The sequence below is a fragment of the Gouania willdenowi genome, chromosome 20 (assembly GCF_900634775.1).
Source record: "Gouania willdenowi chromosome 20, fGouWil2.1, whole genome shotgun sequence".
NCBI classification, from domain to species: Eukaryota; Metazoa; Chordata; class Actinopteri; order Blenniiformes; family Gobiesocidae; genus Gouania; species Gouania willdenowi.
The window spans coordinates 14,175,581-14,197,600 of NC_041063.1; the positions used below are offsets into that span (position 1 = coordinate 14,175,581).

A 22,020-nucleotide genomic window follows, 5' to 3' on the forward strand; every position below is an offset into this window, starting at 1 on the left:
GCACCGCACCGTGCACAGCAGGCTATCAACCCTCCATTTGATTCCACATGTCTGCGCTTCGGAAATCAAGTGTCTGCTTCTCCGAGTTGTCCAGAAACTCAGAGCTCATGGTCTTCATCCCTCTGGGCATGATTGACCGGCTTCCTTTTTCTCCACAGGCTAAGCACATCTCATGGAGGGTAAGGTTTATAGTTTAGTTAAGTCATTCTGATTGGTTTACATCACCTTCCCTGTCGGTTTTCCAGTTGATGGGATTATGTTTAAGCTGTGAATAGGGGTGAAAAGTTGCATTTATATGATGTTAGGTTCAGTGCTATTTATGGTACATATACTTTCTGCAACGTCTGGATGTCCTATGGGAAAGGTGGATAAATCCCTTACCTTCATTTCATTTTCATTCTTTACTACGTATGTTTCTACTGTTCCCTGATGTCCTTTCACTCATCGTCTGTAATTAGAGACAGTTCTCAGCCTCAAGTGGCCCGGGATGTGCTGTAGCTAGGTAACCTCAGTCACATCTCTGCCCCGGGGGCTTCATTAGAAGTGAATCACGGTCAGTCCAGCATGGGGTCTCTGATATGGATGATTAGAATCAGCATCCACCATTTTTATATTTATACCAAACACTGACTTTTTATTTTAATGTGAGTCATCATAGTTTTCAGGACATTTTCCATCTTTAACTCCAAATGTTAGTGTATTAGGGTTGTTTTCTGTCAGTATGTTCTCTGTTGGTTTGTTTTTGCAAATTAGGAGATTTAAGTTTTGCGATTTAGATTTCCTGTTAAATTAGGATTGGACGTGTTGATGTATTGGGTAACTAGACATTTTATAGGGCAACAGAGCTTGGAGTCCTTCAGGAAGATAGTCAACTTCTCATGAACTGAAGAAACCTTGAGATTTAGCGTGAAACATCTTCAAACATGCTCAAAAGAGTTCTCATAGCTGTTAAAAAGTTACTACAACCTTGTCAGAAACACGTTGTCTTTTTCTATGAATTTGTGTCACACAGATTGATATTTTTCTCCCCACTTTGGTCTTTAAACCTTACATCCTCTTTATTCTTTATATTTAGGCTAATTTGCGGATAAGTTGAAGAGACTGGACTTTTTGTGTGTGGATTTACTGTCACAGATATTCAATATATTTGACTGTAATATGTTATATTCCTTCTTAATATAAATATCATTGTCTTTAAAAGGTAAAACTGCTGCCAATCATTTTGTTATGTTTCAGCTGCCAAAAACTGCCTGAAAGATCTGAAATATATACAAAACTGAATATTATTTCATGGTAGACTAAGAGATTCTTCTTTTCTAAGGCAGGGTAAGATTTATCCAGCGTTAATTAAAAGCCCCTTGGAGGGTTTCATTTCTATAATAGTCTTCCTGGCAAGGCCAAACTGCTTTGGACGGAGCTTATTGACTTCTTGTATTCGATTTATATATGTGACGTTTATCCTATCAGTGATTTTTTGACTTGTATAAAACCTGTTGGTACTGTGCTGCCGTACCCTTTCCTTACTCAAACAAATGCATCACAGAAGTCAAGCATGATTGAAGATTTAAGAAGTGTAATTTTTTAGATTTCAGTGGTGATCAATCCTGCCACAAAGCAGTCATTTGACCTTACTTCACTTTAATTCAATTATTTTTCTATTGACTGAGTCAGTTCATCATTTCCAGCTCTTCTTTAGAGACAAGACTCTGATAGACTATTGATCTTTTATGTTCTCAGTGTAAGTGGTGGCCATTGTGGCATCGCTCTGGCTTTATGTTAACTACTAGTTTGAGTGGTTGTTTTGTACTAGACATCACGCATCATAAACGTGTTTCTCATGGTAAGCTTGTATCCCTGGGACTGAAATTCAATTAGCAAAGTAATGAATGGAAAGGAGTAAATTATCAGACCCAACCTAATAGCACTATGCATACTCATTGACTCTGACTTACTACTCCAGGTAGGGTAACCAAGCAACTAAACACGCTCACAAAAGTTTTTTTTATTTTTTCTTCTTAATTTCCCACCAGTGAAGACGGCCTAAACTCAGTTATTGGGGGATTGTTTGCTCTAAAACAGGGCGTCTCATTTTCACAGCGGCCTAATATGAAGCAGTTTGATCTCAAGAGAGACGCATATTTTAGATGCAAAAAAACAAATCTACATCATTGTTCCTTAGTTTTCAGAATCATTTTATTTGTCATTGCATAAGGAAAGCACAATTTAGTTTTTATTTTTTGTTAAATAGCAATGTTTTATATTCAATATCAGTCCCTGCAATATTCTGACCGGATATTTATGTGATTTAGAGGAATTTTGTGGGTTGGTTTGTGATAAATGGCAGGAATTTAGAAAAACTGAGTTGTTTGCACAATTTGAGATTAATAATAACTAGGGGTGGGAACCTCTGGGTACCTCGTGATACGATACACGATACAAAGCTCACGATCGCGATTATCTCACGATATGACGATACTGCGATGATCGATATATTGGCCAGAAATGAATCTATGATAATCTGACATAACAAGAAAAAAAAAAGATTAAGTGAAAAAATACAATTTTTATTTCATATGTAAATAGGGTCTTTTTTTTTTTTTACCAGTGACATCATTATAGTGCAGTACTCCAGTAAACAATATATTGGTTCCTTCAACAAACAGTGACAACATGTCTGTGAAGACCTACCTGCACATTTTAGTGAAAAAGCAGAAAAGGTTTTGAAAAAAATAAATACATTTTAAATTTTTTTTTTTTTTTTTAATCAATACTGCGCAAAAATATTGCGATATATTGCCATATCGCGATATCGTCACACTCCTAGTAGTAGTAGTTAAGTGCGAGCCTCTGCAAATATTGTGAAGTTTAATTTGAGATATTTGCAACTGGATTGGTAATTTACACAATAATTCAGGATTTCTTTGTCATTTTTACTTCATCCTTGTGGGCTGAATTGGACGTTCTTAAAGGCCAGATTTGACCACTGGGCATTGAGTTTGACATGTGCTCTAAAACTTTTGTTCTACTATAATAAGGAACTTCAGCTGTGCTTAGAAGCCCAATGCGAGACAAGTTAGTTTTACCCTGCACTGGTGCATTTTGCAGCCAATAACTGTTTATTTTAATCTGTTTTATTCCTGGGAAGTCACAGTTCATTGGCAACCAATCTGTCTGAACAATGTTCTGAGAAACAGAGAAACATCACATTTCAACTGGAAACTAAAGCACACCCACTGGTTTCCTTTAAATACATTGAGAAGAAAAGACAGATATTTGTCGAGTATGGGCTTTGTTGAAAATTGAAATAGCAATATGAGCTAACAATCTAATGCCCATGTTTACCAGGTATCTTATATATGTGATCACATGATCCCCAAACTACAGGTTACGACACAACCTGGTTCAGGCAAGCATGGGTTAATTGAAGGAATTGGTTTTCTATATTGAAATAGAATTAAAGAGCATTTTTTTATTTTCTTGTCTGCCTTTATTTCCAAAGGTTTTACTCATAAGTTATGATAATTAGTCATTTAGAAACTGTTAAAAAAAAAAGAAGAAATTTTATTTTCATGATTACTGATTTTTCTACATTTACCAAATGAAATATATTACATTTCTTAAATCCTCACAGTGCTACACATGGAGGAATGTAGTGTCTGTAATATGGCAGTTTGTGGACAAGGTGACTCTTTAGTGACCAAAAGGTGAAGGAGAACAACTGCTGTTTTTTTTTCCTCTGTGAAACTCTTTGTGATGTAATATTGATTTTTCCCACATTGTCCAATTACTATATGCCGGGTTTGTATGCTATCCTTGTTGGCCTTTATGTGCCTGCCTGTGTGACAGCTGCTGACGTCAGTGTGTGCATGTATACTGATCGATAGGCCCGGGGCAATGCTTGCGCTGATTTCCCAGCTGAGGCTGAACTGGTAGACATCGATCTTTTCTAATCCAACCCAGCGAGCTCCGCAAAGGGATTGCATTCTGTTGCATGGATCGAGATTATTAGAAAACAAATAGACAAAAAATCAGCTAAGTAGATATATTTAGCACATTTCAGTTTAAATTTTGAAAAGCTTATTGCACTAATAAATTCACCAAACAACCCCAAGACATTAAACACATAATACATTTACAAAGTGTATTCTACACATTGTTAAATCTTCCTTTACTCTTTCTAAAAGCTTAAATTCTATGACTGATTTCACTGATGAAAAATCCCCTTTAGTATGTGATCAGAGGTCCAGATCACACGTCTTCCTCTATTGTCATCACGCTCAGCATGTTCAGGGCTTCGCCCAGAAGGGTGAATCTAAATAGACTAAACATTGATTCATGTTACAAATACTTCTACTGTATAAACAAGTGATTAATTGTCTTTGACACTCGGCATTGTCTCATTTGTAATTAAACCAAGTGGATAATGTCATTTAATTTGATATAGAATCATATATCTAATATACAGTATTATAATGTGTATGTATTATATATAAGTAAGTAAGGGCAATTGGTATATATACCAACCTATCAATGTTGTGCATTCAGAACACAGACAGGGAAAACTCCAACAATATTTTTGAGTTTGCGCCCCCCATCCGCTCCCTCTCTGTCACCCATGGGTGTGACAGCACAAGTAGCAACTAGCATGATTATGGTGGCTGTACTTTCAAAGAAAACTCAGGTATACAGTATTTATAAATGTTAGTCCAATGAAGCTGTAAATCTGAGGTCCAACAAATGGGTTTTTTTTACAAATAGATTTTACCCTGGTAATGCAGTGTAGCAGACGTTGAGGCTTGCATTTGTGTCAGAAATGATGTGGTCCGTGAATGTGGTGAATGTTTTTGCATTTAATACAATATTGCTATAATATTGCTGGCTCATGGATTGATGGATCAGATTTGCACTAGTTTATACCGTCATCTCTGCTGTATTTACACTGACCTAAATGCTGACGTTAATAAGTCATGCAATCGTTCCCTTTGTCTTCTGATAGTTATTGTTAGACAATGAAACATCTGGTAGTTTATCTCCTGAACATCATTTGATGCAGGGAGTTTTTTATTAGCGGTTTGTTTTTTTTTTTCAGTGAAAGTGCGTTATTGTCATGAAAAGATGAGGATAACCATCCTGCAGTTTGTCATGTGCCGAGCACACACAGTGGCCAATAATCCGCTGAAAGGGGTTAACGCTGATTAAGCACAATATAATCTCTGATTTCAGCTTGGCAGCCCTGAAAACATTTTTCCGTCTCATAAAAAAGAAAATAAATCTGGGTTTTATCAAAATGTAAAGCCTAGAGCTTGTTTAATCCTTCAGGTCGGACATGAAACACAACAATGCTTTGCTCTGAACTTATCCAGTCCTCTCAGTGTTTTTTTCAGTGACTGACTTGCATTTCCCAGTAGTTGCTCCTGTGTAGTAACTTGTAAAATAAAAATAGTTATGGTTTCAATTTGTAGAGTTGTGAGTAAGCTCCTTACTAATGCACTCAGTCATGTTTATAGTCGAGTTTTACCACTATTAAAATATTTTATTTCTCTAATGTGCTCTGACATAACAGTCTGTCAACAGTTCACACATCACAGTGTCTCTGATGTCAGATCTAACAGGGATGGGCCTGCTGTAGAAGGCTTTCAACTAACCACAACACACGTGAATGTGTGCCAGCTGCAGTGTGTCACGAGAATTCTATAACATTTACATGGCTGTAATTTTATACATGTTATAGGTTTTGTTTTTGTTTGTTTTTAGGCAGTTGAATATGTCTCATCAAAGGACGTGAAGGAAAAAACAAGCCTGATTATTGAGCATCAAATGTTCATAAGGACAGCTTAGGAGTTTTTCGTCCCGCAGATGATGAAAGCAAATATGGCATTCTGTCGATGTAGAGAACATAATTACTTCCTGACGTTTTGGTTTAGCAACATGTGTTGAGACGAAACGCTGTGTCCCTGACTTGGAACACATAGTCTTCACATTCTCGCACTAAGACGTACCTACGTTTCTGCTGCTGCTTTTGGTGTTTTCTAGACTTTTCAGGCCAGCCCTGTTGGCCGGAGATCTTACTTCCTAACTCTGTGTGCGTGTGTGTGTGTGGGACAGACAGTGTGTATGTGTGGGAGGGAAAGGGGGCAGGGGGTTTGTTTTTGGGGCTGGAGGATGGTCGCTGTGCTCTGAAGGAGTGCTCTCCCAGCGTGGGAAAGACGTTTGTCTTTTCTCTGCCTCTCAGGGACGAAAGTAGGCCGAAGACAGGCTGAGAGGAGTTAACTTTCTCTGGTGACTCCCAACTTTCTCTGCCCGGCGCACAGCAGCAAAGCTGTTCCCATTTGGAGCCAGGAAAGGGGGATTTGTAAAAGCGAAGGAGCCGGACTGGTAGTAGTCCCTGCCTTCCATGAGAGGATGGACTGCAGCTGAGGAGATTTTCTCCCAGCTAAAAATCTGAGTCGATTGGGCAGAAATGTATCATTCTGGCAGTGAGGAGTCAGATCTGGTAAGTTTGTGTAAACATGCTTTCAGCGGCTTGGAGTCTCTCCTCCAAAATTCTCTCAAGCCAAAACTCTTGTTTATAGTGAACAAAGAGTAAGGGCTGTGACTGCAGGAGAACTGTAGTTATCAATACAGTAATTAAAGAGCCTTAATTACACAGATTCACTGGGGTTTTCTACAGAGACAATCAGTTTGCTTCTAGAGAGCAGACAAAGTGAGACAAAGAGACTTGCGATGAGTACCGACAGTGACTTTGCGAGCTCCGCTTTACAGTTACTGCCAGCCAAGCTGAGTCAGTGCTTCACAAGTAGAGAGTAGTCCCTGTTCTGCATGGAAATTCAGCTTCAGTGTGTTCTCTTCTAGACAGTGTAAGATATTGGCCTTTTTTCTCTCCAAATGGTTGTATATTATGTCTGCACTATTGTTGTTTGGATTACAAACACTTTCTGGAAAGTTGAATGGTGGTTAAACATTAATCTAAAATGTTTGTCAACCAGTATTCTGACTTTCATCAGCTCCCTAAACGATTGATGTTAAATCAGCCTCAATAACAATCCAGACAAAAGGTATTGAAATACACAAAGGACATATGATGATGCCTTGATTTGGTTTCGGCTGGCCTTTTTGGAGTTTGCATGTTCTTGCAGTCTTTGCATTGGTTTTCTAAAGGTAGCTTTTCCTGTTTACATCTACGATCCACACCATTTATCAGAAGTTCATTCATGTCTCTAAATTGTCTGTAAGTGTGTGTGTGTGTGTGTGTGTGTGTGTGTGTGTGTGTGTGTGTGTGTGTGCGTGTGTGTGTGTGTGTGTGTGTGTGAGTCCAGTGTGCACCCTGCGATTGGTTTATGTGCCTCTAAGTAAAAGACGGCCTTAGTACTTAGTTTATACACCTTTATGTAAAAAATCATTATTCGATATTTGGAGCCTCTAATTTTTTGTTTAAAATTTTCCCTAATTCTGTTTCAGTTCACCCATACCATGTTGTTTTCATTCTTCCAGAATGCGTGCCAAACATGCGTAATTTAGTGAACTATTGTTATTAATATTATTCTTATTCTTCAGCTGTTCAAAGCTAACATCACACTAAAATCACACAGGAAGCGTAGCGTACGTAGCACAAAACAAAAACAACAAAAACTTACCGGAGCGCTTATATCGGAGATTTTAGATGCAGTCCGATAAAATCCGATATTTGTTTTTGTTTTCTGGCTGATATCGGACTGATATCCGATATTAATATTGGATCGGGACACCGCTATTTTATGGAGTTCAGCAGCTCTGTGTGCGCTTTGGCCTCTGGGACCTAAATTTAGCTGATTTACAGCATGTTTGTGACCCACAGGAAGTTTATGATAAATTAAATTATTTTTATTTATTTTGTAAAAAAGTGTTGTCAATATTACGATTTTCTTTCGACATATGAAATTATCTAATCATCAGCGTTACTTGGCATTATATTATCTTGCAACACCAAAAAAAGTATTACAGATATATATGAACAGTAATTCCGTGATTTGAATTGGATAAAAACTGTAAGCAGTTTATTCAACCTGATGAACCAGGTCTCATGTACAGTATCATCCACAGGCTTCATACATAAGGAAAGTACAGGGTTCTGATGACAGTCATAAAAGGAAAACACAAAGTAGCCCCGTGTCTTTCTAACTGAATCTCCCCCACAGTCAGAAGTAGCGCTATGCTAACAGCAAGGTGACATTAAGGTAAACTAATGCTCACAATCAGGAGGATTCCCAGTTAATAGGAGCAGCAGCTTTCAAAGGGCTTTGGCTAATGGCCACTGGTTGCAGGTAATACACACCACAACAGTACAGCCTCATTAGCTTTCATAATGGACCTTGCATTTACCTTAATGTGGGGTTGCACATTTTGTTATGTCTTAGCGTTAAGTACTTTCCATTCTTGCAATTGGGTTTAGTTTCTGTGACGTAGCCTATTCAAATCTTTATCACCCTGTGGACCAAAATATCTATTCATTGTGATGATGTATTTTTTCAGAGTAATACTGTTTTAGTATTAAATGATCAATCGATTATCATTTTCTCTTCCAGAGGTCCAAGCAGAGATACATTAGTGTCCAATTTAAGAATTCTCTGTCATGCTGATTGTTTCAAGGTTTCATGCTAACATTTAACCACGGTGCATTCTGGGATCCTGGAAGATAATTGACAGCCAGCAGGTCCATCCCGTCGATGGGATCATGCACTCATCTTATTCACTGGCACATGGAATGCTGGGTAAACAGTTTTTATTTCATAGGCTTGTCAGTGTCACCTTGACATCCCCCAGCAGCCGCCTTTGTTTTATTTGCTCTCTCTCTTTGTTTGTATGTACCAAGCATTTGTTTTTGTCTTTAACCTGTGCTACTGTTGGTTCTCACTCTACACTGTCTAGTATTGAGTAATTGTAACCACTGCTTGTTACAGGCACACACATCTTTCACACTTGGCTGTCATGTCTGCTCCAATTGTCTCCCTTTGATGAACTGACATTGCGTTGTGTAGGTGAAGTGGCAGTGATGGACAGATGGCTGAAACAACAGGCCTTGATTCCAGCAAATAATTAATCACATCAAGGAGGCAAACGTTCCTTGCTCATTGTCAGTCTAATGCAGTCTGCTAAATGCCCCCAACGTATCGGCATTTTTTTAATCAGTATGCATGACATTCTGTAATACAGTGTATGACCAGTGTCAGACTGATTTCAGATGCTTTCTCTATAACCTATATCCCTTTCTTATCTTCTAATGTTTTAAATCTGAACTCCTGATCATTTTGATTAGATATAATTACATTGTATGCTCCATATATCAATGAAAGAAATTTAAATTTACTCCAAAAAGAAAGGAAAATGGTTTGTTTTTTTAATCTCCACTGTAAAAACTGTTTGCTGACATTATTCACACATTGCATTCTGGGATGTGGAGTCCCATAAACGGATGCATAGAAGTGTTTTTCCGTCATTCTTACCTTGATTTCTTGCGTTTCTTCACCAGATAAGGAGGAAAAGTGGACACAATTTTTGTTTGAGTTTGTTCCCGGTATTCCCTGCGATATCAGAATGAAGTAAAAACACTTCTACACATCAGTCTCCGTGACTCCACATCCCACAATGCATTGCGTGAAATAGTCAATGGAATGGCAATTTCAACCTTTTTCCTTTGTTTTTGGAGTGACTGATGTTGCACTCATTGATCAATGAGACATACACTATGATTTTATCTAATGAAAAAGGATTGTGAGTAAAAGCAAAATAAGCAAATACTTGGTTGTGTCTGAACTTTGGCAATGCAAAATAAATTGGTTCAAGTATATATATATATATATATATATATATATATATATATATATATATATATATATATATATATATATATATATATATATATATATATATATATATATATATATATGTATGTATGTTTCCCACAGAGAAGACAAAGCCAAATTTTCTAAGAATCCCAAGAGAATACAAACTTGAAGAGAAATATCTAAGGATGGAATTGAAAATAAATGAAAGAAAACATAAAGAGAAAAGAGCAAATACATTAAAAAGGCTGCCAAGATAAACTCCGGAGTGCAATGCATTTTGAGTTTCAATGAAAAAAAACCGACTACAAGAGTTTGGAAAGGAGAGAGGAATATTGGCAGAGTCATGAGAACACTTTATATTCCTTCTTGACTAAAAGCCTTTATTTTTATTGTGGACAAAGGTAGAAACATAGACATCAGCCCTGGCTAAAAATGAAAGCTTTCAGATCATGGGATTCCCTGGTGTAGCAGCTCCATCCACTACACTGTAAGTGATTCTGATACAGGAGGCATCAGCGAGTGAGTCACAGCCACTTTCTTCACCACAGTTATTACAGCGGTGATTGGTAGGACTCTGTGTAATGATCGCCATGCCATCCTTGCATGTAGAGGTCACCTGTGGTTTTACAGTAAGGACCTTTAGTTAAATAAATCAATAAGAGCAGTATAAAGACCAAGACATTGTCCTTTCAATAAACCACGTCATCTCTCCTTTTATCTGATGGCTCTGCTTTATTAATCCTGACTCCTGAAGCTTTCAGAGGTGCCATGGGTTTTGAGCAAATAGGCAGTTTGTAATTTAGTTTAGGGACCCACTTGAGAAAGTGCGTTCAGTGAACTGGAGTTCGTTTTTAGACATGTCATTTTTTATACAACATGTATTAATAATTCACTGTGTCCACTGACTGCTGAGGTGAGAACACAGATGTATCTACAGTATTTATCCTGGCATCTGTCTGTGAGTTTTGTTTCTCAGTTTAAATTGTGGAAGCCAAGACGAGCTTGAGAATTGAAGCATGTTTGACAAGGACTGATGTCTGATGATTGAACAACTGGGTCAAAAACCCTGAGCACTGGATTGTTTCCATTCTGCAATGGTTAGTATCTATTGGAACTAGTCCAATGAAGGGGACATGTGCAGTTAATGGTGAGATTTATTTTGGTATAATTGTAAAACATTTTTTTTTATCTCTTCCAAGATGGTAATACATTTATTAATTCGCTTGTTTGACTGTTGGCAATATAATGTCAAGGATAGACCTTACGCCATGGAAGATTCTATTAAACTTTGGAGAGGATTCGGATCAATATACTTATTCCATATCTATTTCAAAAATTGTAAAATCCCTATCTCTTAACGTCATATCTTTGTTAATAATTGATCAATCTTTATGAATAGTTTCAGTTATGCATGGGTTGGTTTCTCAATAATCCACCATGTTTCATCTGGATCGGATCCAGATTTTATTTTATTTTATTGCGATTTTTCAAAATAATGGCAGTGTCCTTACATTTAGACCTACTGCATTGTTATTAATGGGGATAGAAATTTCTTACGAGCCTTTAAAATTAGTGATCATGGCACCTTGATCAGTAATAATAATCCAGATAACTGCCAATATTTGGAAGATTATAAATTATATTACATTTTCTGAAATACAAGGAAAAACCAAAAGTGTGTCCTTATAATTTGCAAAGCTGCTCAGTCACCATTGTTGTGTGCATTAAAACGTGTGAATAAGCAGTTGATTGATTAATGAAAGTCACTTCAAATCAGCTTGAGTGAGAAGAAAAGCAGTGAATGCTGTATGTTAAGTGCAGTCAATTGCCATATACACAGCAGTTCTAGATATTTTTGTGGTCCTCCTGATGGCTGCAGTGTCTCTCAGCACAAAATGTGTCCTGTTGTAAAAGAAAACTCATTCTAAAAATGGTTTTTAAGTGAACAGTCATTTTTAGATGATGACATGGCCTTCGGATCCCCAGTGCTTTATTAGAGCATCTTGGGGCCTTGCTTAGACAAACTGCAGAAAACTGCTGCTATTTTAGTGCCAAATTTCATAGGCTGGGGGTACTCAACAGGCAGCCTCCAGTCCAAATCTGGACCCTGAGCTGCAATTTTGCAGATCCAGAGCATGTGACTCCTTCACTTGAGTTGATTCCTTTTATTGAATAGTTATTGCAAAACTCTTAGCAGAACATGCATTCTACGTTCTCTCTGCTCTGTCTCTGCCAGTGCTTTGTATTGAGTCTGTGTTCAAGTGCTGCCGATGCAGCATGAACGACACCTAACTTTTTACTTTTGAATAGCGCAGTGTTTCACACCTCTGACTTTGGTTGCAGACCGAGCTCAATTCTGAGACGCTGATAAAGATCTAATGTGGACATTTTGCTCTCTAGACTAGTGCTGCGGCACAGCCTGTTCTTCTTGCCGAGTGCCATCCAAAACCCAGATATATGGAGGGTAGTGAGTGTCAGGCACATAAACGGTAATTAAAATGTGTCAGGTGGTGAACTGCTGTGGTAACCCCGGCCAGGGAAAGAGTGGTTTGTTAATTAATACTTTTCCACAAGTCGAAGCACAGATTGAAGGAAGAACAACTTCCACAGTCGACTCACCACCAGTGAGTGCTTGCATCAGTGTCCCTGTCTGGCCATCACACCCTTTGTGCCAAAGTTTGAAGAATTGGCAACAGATACAAGATGTCATTTATCTCATTAAACAGCATTGTTACGGCTGGTGCCTCCTGGCCTCTCAGCCTGCCCTTCCTCTCCTCTCCTAACACACCTGGCTCACATCAGTAATCAGGTAGGAGAGGGAGGAGGAGCTTATAAAGGGCTGAGAGGACCAGAAAGCAGGGAGGCACAACAACTGACCAGCAGCAGACAAGTGGGGAGAGTTCTTCAGCTCCCCACTGGACATCTTTGTAAGTTTGTTGTTTTAGTTTGGACTGGAGATTTCTGGTAGTCCTGTTTTCATGTTCCTGTAGTTTAGTGTTTTGTATGTTTGTAGTTTAGAGGGTGGACGCTGGGACGACGGCCCTGTATAGGGTTGGCCCAGTGTCCTCCCTACTTTTGTTCAGTTTGGCCAGGATCTCCAGTCCCTTTTAGTTTGTTCTGTTGGTACTTTTATAATTTTGTTAATAAATACTTTTGATAATCGATGTTTTTCTGTGTGGCGTCTTGTTTACGTTGCGGCCCCTCAAGCCTTGAATAACATCCTAGAGGGGGTTGTAACAGCATCATTACCACAGCTTGATCTTGTATTTTTTTACCTAAAGATTCTATGGAGAGGTGGATTTTTGTGGAGTTAAACTGAAAGGGACATTTCGTTTTATTTCAGCATGTGAATTTTGACTTAATGAGAACAGCAGTGCAATAACCCTAACCTATATGTTGATTTGTAAAAATAAAATGGTTCCTTAACCTCTCTCTTAATATCCTTGTTTTGCAGAGATATTGTTTTGTTTTATTTAAATACACATTTGAATTTATGGCCTTTTTGAAAATTAATTAAGTTTTTAAGTATGTTTTTGTTTTGAATTGAAGATATATTTTTGTCTAGATACTTGCTTGAATATGACAAATGGCCCTTTGGCATGTTAAAAGTTAAAAAATATCCTTGTGGACCTTAAGATTTGTATTTGGGTCCCTGTGCCTTATGTTCGGGCTTTTAATAAACCTGTTAAACAGAGGCGGTGGTGCTGCGGTTCCACTGTCATATCTAATTAATAATGTCAGACGTGATTGTTGGGGATTTTTTGATACATTACTCAGCCAATGTCAGTCAGTGGTCATCAGTTAGTGCTTCATTTGTTCAATGTGTTCTGTCCTCACAGCTCAGGATGCTATAATGCCAACACACTGTATCAAAATATATGTGACCCGTGTGGGCAGTAGAGAAATCAATGTCCTCATGAGGAAACACATTACGCTATATTTATTCTGGACCATTTTTCCAATGATTTAGGTTTTATGCATAGCCAAATCAGTTTCCTCATCATCCTAATTGATCTTGATGAGCTCAAATTTCATCATCCTCCCACAGCCTTTTCCTTTGTATATGTCATGTCTTTTTTAAGTGCACATGCCTTGTTAAATAGACCCTGAGCAGATGGAGCTCATTGATTGGTTATGATAAACCGTGACGGATTAGCATGTCACACTTTAACGTGTAGTCAAGGTTCCTCAGGGATTCACATGGTCATAAACCGGAAAGTCAATTTTAACTGCCAGTACCGCAGAGAGAAGCACTCCTTCTTTGACCTCACACAACCCTGTGATGAGCTCCATTCATTGACGTTTTGTTTACAGTCCTTGGTCTTGATTTCCACCTGCCTTTACATAAATATGGGACCTCAGTTTAGCTTTTCTGTATGTGTTCTCATCTCTGTGCTGATGTGCAAATCAGCCTTGATTTAAACTAATTTAGTCACTTTAAATATCACTACTGGTACTTGTGAGACATAGAAAATATGTTCATACACCCTTACATTTGTGTTTGATTTGATCATTTGGTAGACAAAACAAAATATATGAGCATTATAAATTGACATGGACAAGTTACCAAACAATTACAAAATACCATATTCAGAAAAGGACCAAATAATAAGATAAATTAGTGATCAATAACACCCTGCTGGGAACACTCAGTGCAGAGGTCAATACCCTATGACTCCAGAGCCACTTGTGGCTCCCTTGCCCCCCTCCCCCTTGGCTCAGTGTCCAATCACCTGTCTGTTGGAGATTGCGTGGAGCATGGTTCCTTATCGTAGCATCCTGTCTCAATGAAATTTACCGTCTCTAGCTTGTAACCTCATCATCAACGCAGCGGCAAGATTATTATTGGCTATGTTCCTAATTGTGTTTGAAATTTCACTTCCTGTGAATTTTAATATTTTTAACTGTGATCCAGGTGACCGACTTGATGTATGATCCACATCGCTTTTATTTTTGTAGAGTGAAATGATTGAGCTTGCAACAGTTATTGACCCAGATCTCAACATGCTAAAATATGAGGATGTAGAGTAAATTATCATCCAAAATGTAAAAATGAAACTGCAATACTTCTAGATATTATTTTAAAGAACACAAAACCACAGAAATATTTGACACTGCAGATGGGCTAAAATGAGAAATAAATAACAGAAAATTGCATATATAGAATTCAAGACATAGAAATTAAATTTAAAAAATGCCAAAAACACAATCAGATTACTGTATTTAAATTTTGTGTTTTGAATAAGAAAATGAATTGATACAACAGATGAAAATGCCAGAATATGTTTAAGAATGCAAGACATTTACCCTTGATTCTTTGTTACATAGAAACAAGGTGACATCACCTTTGAACAAGCATGTGGGGCCACATGGATGGTGCAATGTTTGCCTGTACACATAAACTGTGTGCACAGTTTATGCACAATCAGCAGGCATACATGTGCCGCCCAACACTGACCACTGCAGAGGAGCAGATGGATGAACTGCAAGGGGTGACTGAAGGAGGAGAACATAAGGGGAGTGAGGGAGGTAGAGGGGTGGAGTGGGGGGGCAGAGACAGAGAAGCAGAATCACTGAAGTATAGCAAAGGAGTGCTTGAGAGACCGAGACTGAGCGAGGGATGCAGAGCTTGCAGCCTCTTCATTAGCATCAGAGGGCGAGTCGGTTACTCTCATCCAAACAGAGACTCACACTGATAAACATGCTGGTGGAGCAGCTGAGAGCGGAGGACGATAGAGCCACCGCTTCACCATGAGGAACATCACTGGCACCTAAGATTCAGCCTCAGCACCTGCAGCAGCAGTCTTAGCACTCTGGCTATCACGGAGACTGGGGCAGACGGAAAGAGCTGCTGAGATTATGCTCGGGGCAGAGAGCTCCTGTGGATTCCCTGTCTTTGGAAACAGCAGCACCAGGAGGAGTAGCGGGAGCTGTGGCTCCACTGACAGCAGCCGTGGTAGCTGGAGCCGCAGCAAAACAAGCAGCTCCCACTCCAAAAATTATTGTTTATACCCAGATGAATGTAGCACCTCCAGCCAGAGTGTAGAAGGACTGAGCCGCCCATGTAGCCACAGTGTTGAATGTACCTGTAGCCTGTGTGGTAGTAGTGGTCAGTGCAGCGCTGCTGTGAAGGTGACTACAGCGGTGCAGTTGCGTGTAGTTGTAGTAGTAGCGGGGGGGGGCAGTGGCTCTGGACACTGAATGACAAGTGTGGCTGATGAAGGCCACTTGGATCCGCTTGCTGAAACGAGCCAAAGGAGGTCGTGTCAAAAACTCCGATGCCTGCGTAAGAGTTTGTTTATATCCTTAAAGTATGTGTCTGCATGCACTCATCCATCCGTGCAGTGTTGGGATCAGAGTAGCATGGGTTTGAATTGTTTGCTGAGAATGGGAAGTTTGGGCTTTTTCACCCAGTGGGAAAGTGATCTTCATCAGGCTTCATCTTCAACTAATGTAACTAGTAACACAACTCAAGCAGAGAAAAACTCTTGCTGTGTTTTCCGATGGCGGATGACTTAAAGTAACCTACAGACGTGATACTCAGATTAATGATTGGTTCTGTTTCGTGACAACTCACAGATTACTATGGAGCTCAATTTCAAATGGGTTATTCACGTCAGGTACAAAGTAGGAAGAATGAGAGACACACAGCTGAGTGATGAGCAGCATGCTTTGTGTACGATGGAGGTAATAAATATGAATGACCCTATGTTATCAATGGCAACTGCAATTATGTCATACAAATGGCAGGTGGTGTAAGCAGAGAAGGAGGAAAGGTGCGATCCTCCTTTGTATGAATGTGACGGCTGGGTAATTCTAATCAGGCACAGAGCGAGGGAGGCTATTTTTAACTCAGACAGCAGAGTGTAATGGTGCAGAGAGATGAATGAAAGACCTTGTATGGGTGGCATAGTAGCGTACAGGTAAGGATAAGGCTCATCTTGCCTTGACTTTACCTACATTTTCAGCTGTTTTTTCCAATTTAAAAAAAAAATGACCATTTAGCTTTAGATTTGAGGAAGTGAAATTCTAACCTAAATCATTAAATTGTCAAAACGAATTGATTAAAAGCAAATGTTGACAAATGGAAATATTTCTTGAATTATTGTACAGTTTTTAAATATCTGTCTCTCTTTATCCGTGTAAAAACACAAATGATACAAGTGAAGTGTTGTTTATTGTTAAACTGAAGTCAGCTGTTTGCTTCAGGGTTGTGGGTTTAAATCCAAGTCTTGATCTTGTGGAGGAATTCGTCCATCGCTTGCTCTGAGTGACCCTATATCGGCTGTAGTTCTCTGCAACACTGATCTAGATCAACAGCTGTAGAAAATCATCTTCTAAATGTTGTGGTTTTATTTTTCACTGATTGCTGCACTATAACTAGAAGCTAGTGATCGCAGAAAACTGACGGAAATTATGAAAATTCATTTATTGAAACAGAAATGGCAATATTGTTTTTGTTTTTTAAACAAAATAAAACGTGAATTGCAATATGACACCGAATCTACCCTCACGTGCATGTTTTTTTGGGGAATATCCTGCATTTGTGCACAGTTTTTCATGTAAACGAGTGTGCAGTGAGACAGAGGTTTCAAATATCACGCAAAATGTCCACAAAATATGGCGATATGACGGACTTAACTCCTGAAGTGGAATAGCCAAATGACATGGACCTAAAACTCACTCATGGTTTGGGATGATACTACATATTAAAATGATGGTTTTTTTGCCATAAAACAAGTGGCCTAATCTCTAGCACAGTGGTTTTCACACTTTTCACAATCCCGTACCCCTTTAGACATTTAACCTGAAGCCATGTACCCCCCACTGCTGCACACTTAAAAATCCTAATAATGTAATGGTGTTTGTCAACCTGGGGGTCGTGACCCCTCGTGAGGTTGCCTGGAATTTCTAATAATTTATAATGAAAAAAACAAATAAATGTATTTTTAAATGTTTTAATTATTGTTAATCCTTAACAATTGTATTTCTATACTTTCACTTTTTCAAATATAAATCAAGTTCACATAAAATGCAGTATAAAAATATCTGAGCTGATGCAAAAGTCCCTGGCGATGCCAAAAATGTGATATTAAAGTGGGTTCACGACCCAAAAATCCATGGGTAGTCTTACATCGGCTAATGTGTAATTTGTGGTAATGCATGGAGGCTCCTGAGAGCTGGTCGATTTATATTCCAGTTTGCAATTTTTGTTTTTAATCATGTGCCCCCTATGAAAATTTGAGTACCCCTGGGGTTACCTGTACCCCACTTTGGGAACCTAGGCTCTAGCAAATGTAGCAAAAACAGACAGAAATGTAAAATCTATCGCTGTGTAATTTTGCATGGCATCACTGTGTGCTCTCGGCGCACTTCTACAGGGAATAAATAATAGCTAACTCGATGTTTGGCACAGTTTCAGAAATGGAAATGGTAAAGTGACATGAAAATGGATAAATTCTGAAATGGAATTGGGAAAATGTTGAAACTGAAAACTGGAGGCTTTTTATGCAGTAACTTACAGATATAATGAATGATGTATCACAGTGACAGCTTGATTTCTATGTAGTTTTGTCATTTATGATTCTATGCACCATACAACACACACTGACTATGGTTACGTTGACCATCTCAAGGGTATATACAGTATGTTACTGGCAGAGTTTCTTATTGACTTTTGGTTTGATCATAATTTGCAAATATCTGAAAGTTAATTAGTTTGAATGGCTGAAAGCAGATAAAATAATGCCTCACATTTTTGTTCAACTTTTGTTGGCTGTTGGGTCTAATAAAGCCCTCTCAAACTTTTTGTTCCTAAATGAAATAAAAAGAACATTTAACATATTTTTCAGCATATCAAAGGTAATAATTGTGAGATTAGGGGAAACATTGCTATAGTAGAAGTCAAAGTATTTAAGCATCAAAAGATTAGAATATTGGAAAACGAAATGAATGAAGTCGAGTTTTAATGCTGTGGGTTTCTAAGATGATGCTGTTGGTGTCCATGCAGGGTTCGGCCGACTCCTACACCAGCCGTCCATCAGACTCCGATGTGTCCCTGGAGGAAGATAAGGAGGCAGTGCGCAGAGAGGCAGAACGACAGGCACAGGCACAACTTGACAAGGCCAAGGTTGGTTTCCACTAAGGTCACTTTGACCAAATCCCACCTACTGGACCTTGTAGTCCTACTCCTGCTGTCCTGGAGGACTCCTTTTTCTCCCTGCAATTAAACTCCTTGACCCACTATAGGAAATGCACCTTCATTTGAGTCAAGCTTTTGTGACATATAGGTAATTCATATTTCTTTTTAAATCTGGCTTTTTCTGGTCAGCCCCATATCTCACCATCCGAGATGTCTTTTTGTCATCAAGCAAGAGGTCAAAACACAAAATTGCCTCCATTGCCTCGTAAATGTGAAGTTTGTATTTGGCTGTAGTCAGAAGATGTATGGTGTAAAATATCAGCCACACTTTAGTCAGACTGCCCCTGAGCAGCTGTGGCTACAGACATAGCTTACCTCCACTGGTATGACTGTGGTGGGAACAAATCATATTAAAGTCTGACTGTAGTTTTGCCATTCAAATAGGTGTTGGTTCATGATGACGTTCTGTCCAATCAGAGATCACGTCTGGAACCTCCAGCTGTTCAGCCAAGAATAAAGAGAAGAGAAGAATAGATAAAAGTAGAGTTGAGTTAAAAATGTATCTTTTTGGAAATTGATTCGAAGTGGCAGAATTTCTGAATATTGATGTTTTCTTATTTCTCGCCAATGTTTGCAATTTTGATTTTTCTAATAGCATTTTATTTATAACATTATATCTGACCCGATTCAATAAAACCCTTTCACGTGTCAGGGTTCATGGGGTCATTTGTGATGAACATGAGCTTCTGAGAGGAATTTTAATCCTTTCTACACCGTTAGCTGCTATTCGCTGATGGCTGAGAACCGCTGTGTTGACAGTTTATGCATTAAATATTTTTTTTTGTGGAAACAGAACCTAAAGGTTCCACAAAGAAAAGACAAAGTACTGGTGATAGTGTTTTGAGGGTTTGCAGTATACCCTGAAATTGTTGCGAGCTCTGAATCTTTATTACCTGTAACCAGGGCTTTAAATTAACTTTGGCGGGTAAAGTTGTAGAGTTACTCGCCATTTTGGCTGGTGAAGAACAAAACAAAAACTACTGCGTCAGTTTGAATCGGCAGGCTGCAGGAACGATGTTGCAACATTGTTGCCAGATTGGGCTGTTTTCCATCAATACATTTGAGGGTTTTTGTGTGTGTTTAGACTTTAAAACGTAATGTGTATCTGGCAACACTGCTGGTTGTACAAATCCTACATTTCCCATGAACACTGTGTCGTTACGTGACATACAACAATTGGCTGCTATGGTTCATTATCGGAGGAGTCAGACGGAATAATGTAAAATTAGTTAGGAAAAAACAAACAAACGTGTGGAGATATTTATCAGGTGTTGAAAAACCTAAACTGCAAAAAAGGAAGGCTGCTGTCGACACAGGGAAAATGAAGATAAAATAGGATCTGAAAAGAAGTTAGTACTTGATTACTTCTATTTTTTCTAACTTCAGTGTTCCAGTTGTTTATTAAGTTATGAGAATATACTTTATAAAAGGTTTACTTCTCCGACACACCCAAAATTCCATATTGCACCTTTTAGGCATTGTTACAACATTTTTAAATTAAATGGATATATTTTTAGTGAAAATATATACATTTAATTACATTTTTTAAACCATTTTAATGTATTTCCGCAATCAACTAAATTACAAACTATTTAAAAAAAAAAAAAAAAAAATAACGCTTAAATCAATTCTGTAGCACTCATAATGTAGTTTATTTTTGCGGGAAAAAAAATTTAGCTGGTGGAAAATCTGGTTGGCTGGTAACTTTAAGAATCTTCTAGCCATGCTGGCCGATGATCTAAAAAGTTAATTTAAAGCCCTGCCTGTAACTGCCGAGCTGCAATAGGAGCTACAAAGACCTTCTAGAAACACCAGCCTGTGATCTATCAAACACAAACATGCTGCTGAACTAAGTCGGACTCTTTGTCTAAGTGGCCACCTACGATGGTTGTGGATATTTCTAATTATCTTCACAACAGCGAAGCCCAAAGGCAAGCTGAATGATTGTGTAAAGTCCTCTTTTTCAAGGCTTAAACAAAGCTGACTCCATTTCAAATGAATAACACACCTCCAAAGCTCCAAAAACACACAAACACAAAATACACACAGATTTAACGTGACATATAAGGCACAAAAGGCTCACGCTGTATCAGAAGCTTACCTTGTTTGACTGCTGTTGTGTTCATAGCAGGACGATACATAGATCCTCTTCTGTAACTATATTTTCCACTGCCTCCATTTATGATAAATGGGAAGAAGGCTGTATTTATCACTAATTACCCCAGGTATGTGCAGATTGCAATTGTGAAAGGGTCTCTTCTACATCCTATCACATCCATCACAACATTAGAGCATCAAGCATTGTCTTAAAGTGGTTTGTTTGGTGCTGCTGATTTGAGAGGCGGAGGTCTTGAAAGGCTCAACATCACTGTTTATTTAAGCCAGGCCTGGTTTGCTATGCCTTGGGCCACGATTGGCTGCACATAACAAAACACACACAAATGCACACACACGCACACACAACGCAGGCCTTTCTTTCTGCAACAGGATTTGCAATCAATCGTTGTTTCAACAGGATTCAGTCGCCTTCACCGTTCAGACTTTACTTCCTTAATCTCTGAAATATTGCTGCTATCTTGAGTACACATTCTTCTGTCTTCCGGCCGTCCTGCCCATTGAGTGACTCACTGCTCCACTGATGGCCTATTATTCAGACAAAGAACTGAAGCGGCACTTTGATGTCGCTCATTGAGTGTTTAGTGTCTACAACAGAGACTGTAGTTAGCTTTTTAGCTGTAAATCGTGAGCTTTTGTCCATTCGTTTTCCTCCTGCAGCTTAAAGTATCAAAGAAGAGTCACTTTAGAATATAACTTCTGTCAAAGTTTTAATGTGCTCGAAGGCTCGCTGATTAAAAAGTGAAGTCAGCTTCATAGATAACTTGGTAAAGATTAACCCCAGTGGCTTTTTACAAGTTAAAATAGCTCCCTGACTGCAAGACTTCATGAGCTTTAATTTATCATCACTTTCTCAGCACGCCGCAGGTAATACAGCTGTTA

General features: G+C 38.6%; 1 protein-coding gene across 9 annotated transcripts in view; it reads left to right on the plus strand.

Annotated features, from left to right (window-relative positions):
* cacnb2a (calcium channel, voltage-dependent, beta 2a) overlaps positions 1-22,020 on the plus strand; it is a 68,477-nt gene that overhangs the window by 26,026 nt on the left and 20,431 nt on the right. For 5 of the 9 annotated variants that reach the window (XM_028433911.1, XM_028433916.1, XM_028433912.1 and 2 more), the window contains one exon: positions 18,832-18,951. In XM_028433911.1, coding sequence (XP_028289712.1) covers positions 18,832-18,951 — 120 coding nt within the window. Of the gene's footprint in view, positions 1-6,173; positions 6,494-15,378; positions 16,108-18,831; positions 18,952-22,020 lie in introns of those variants that run through there. The other 4 variants (XM_028433913.1, XM_028433920.1, XM_028433919.1 and 1 more) reach the window with 3 other exon arrangements.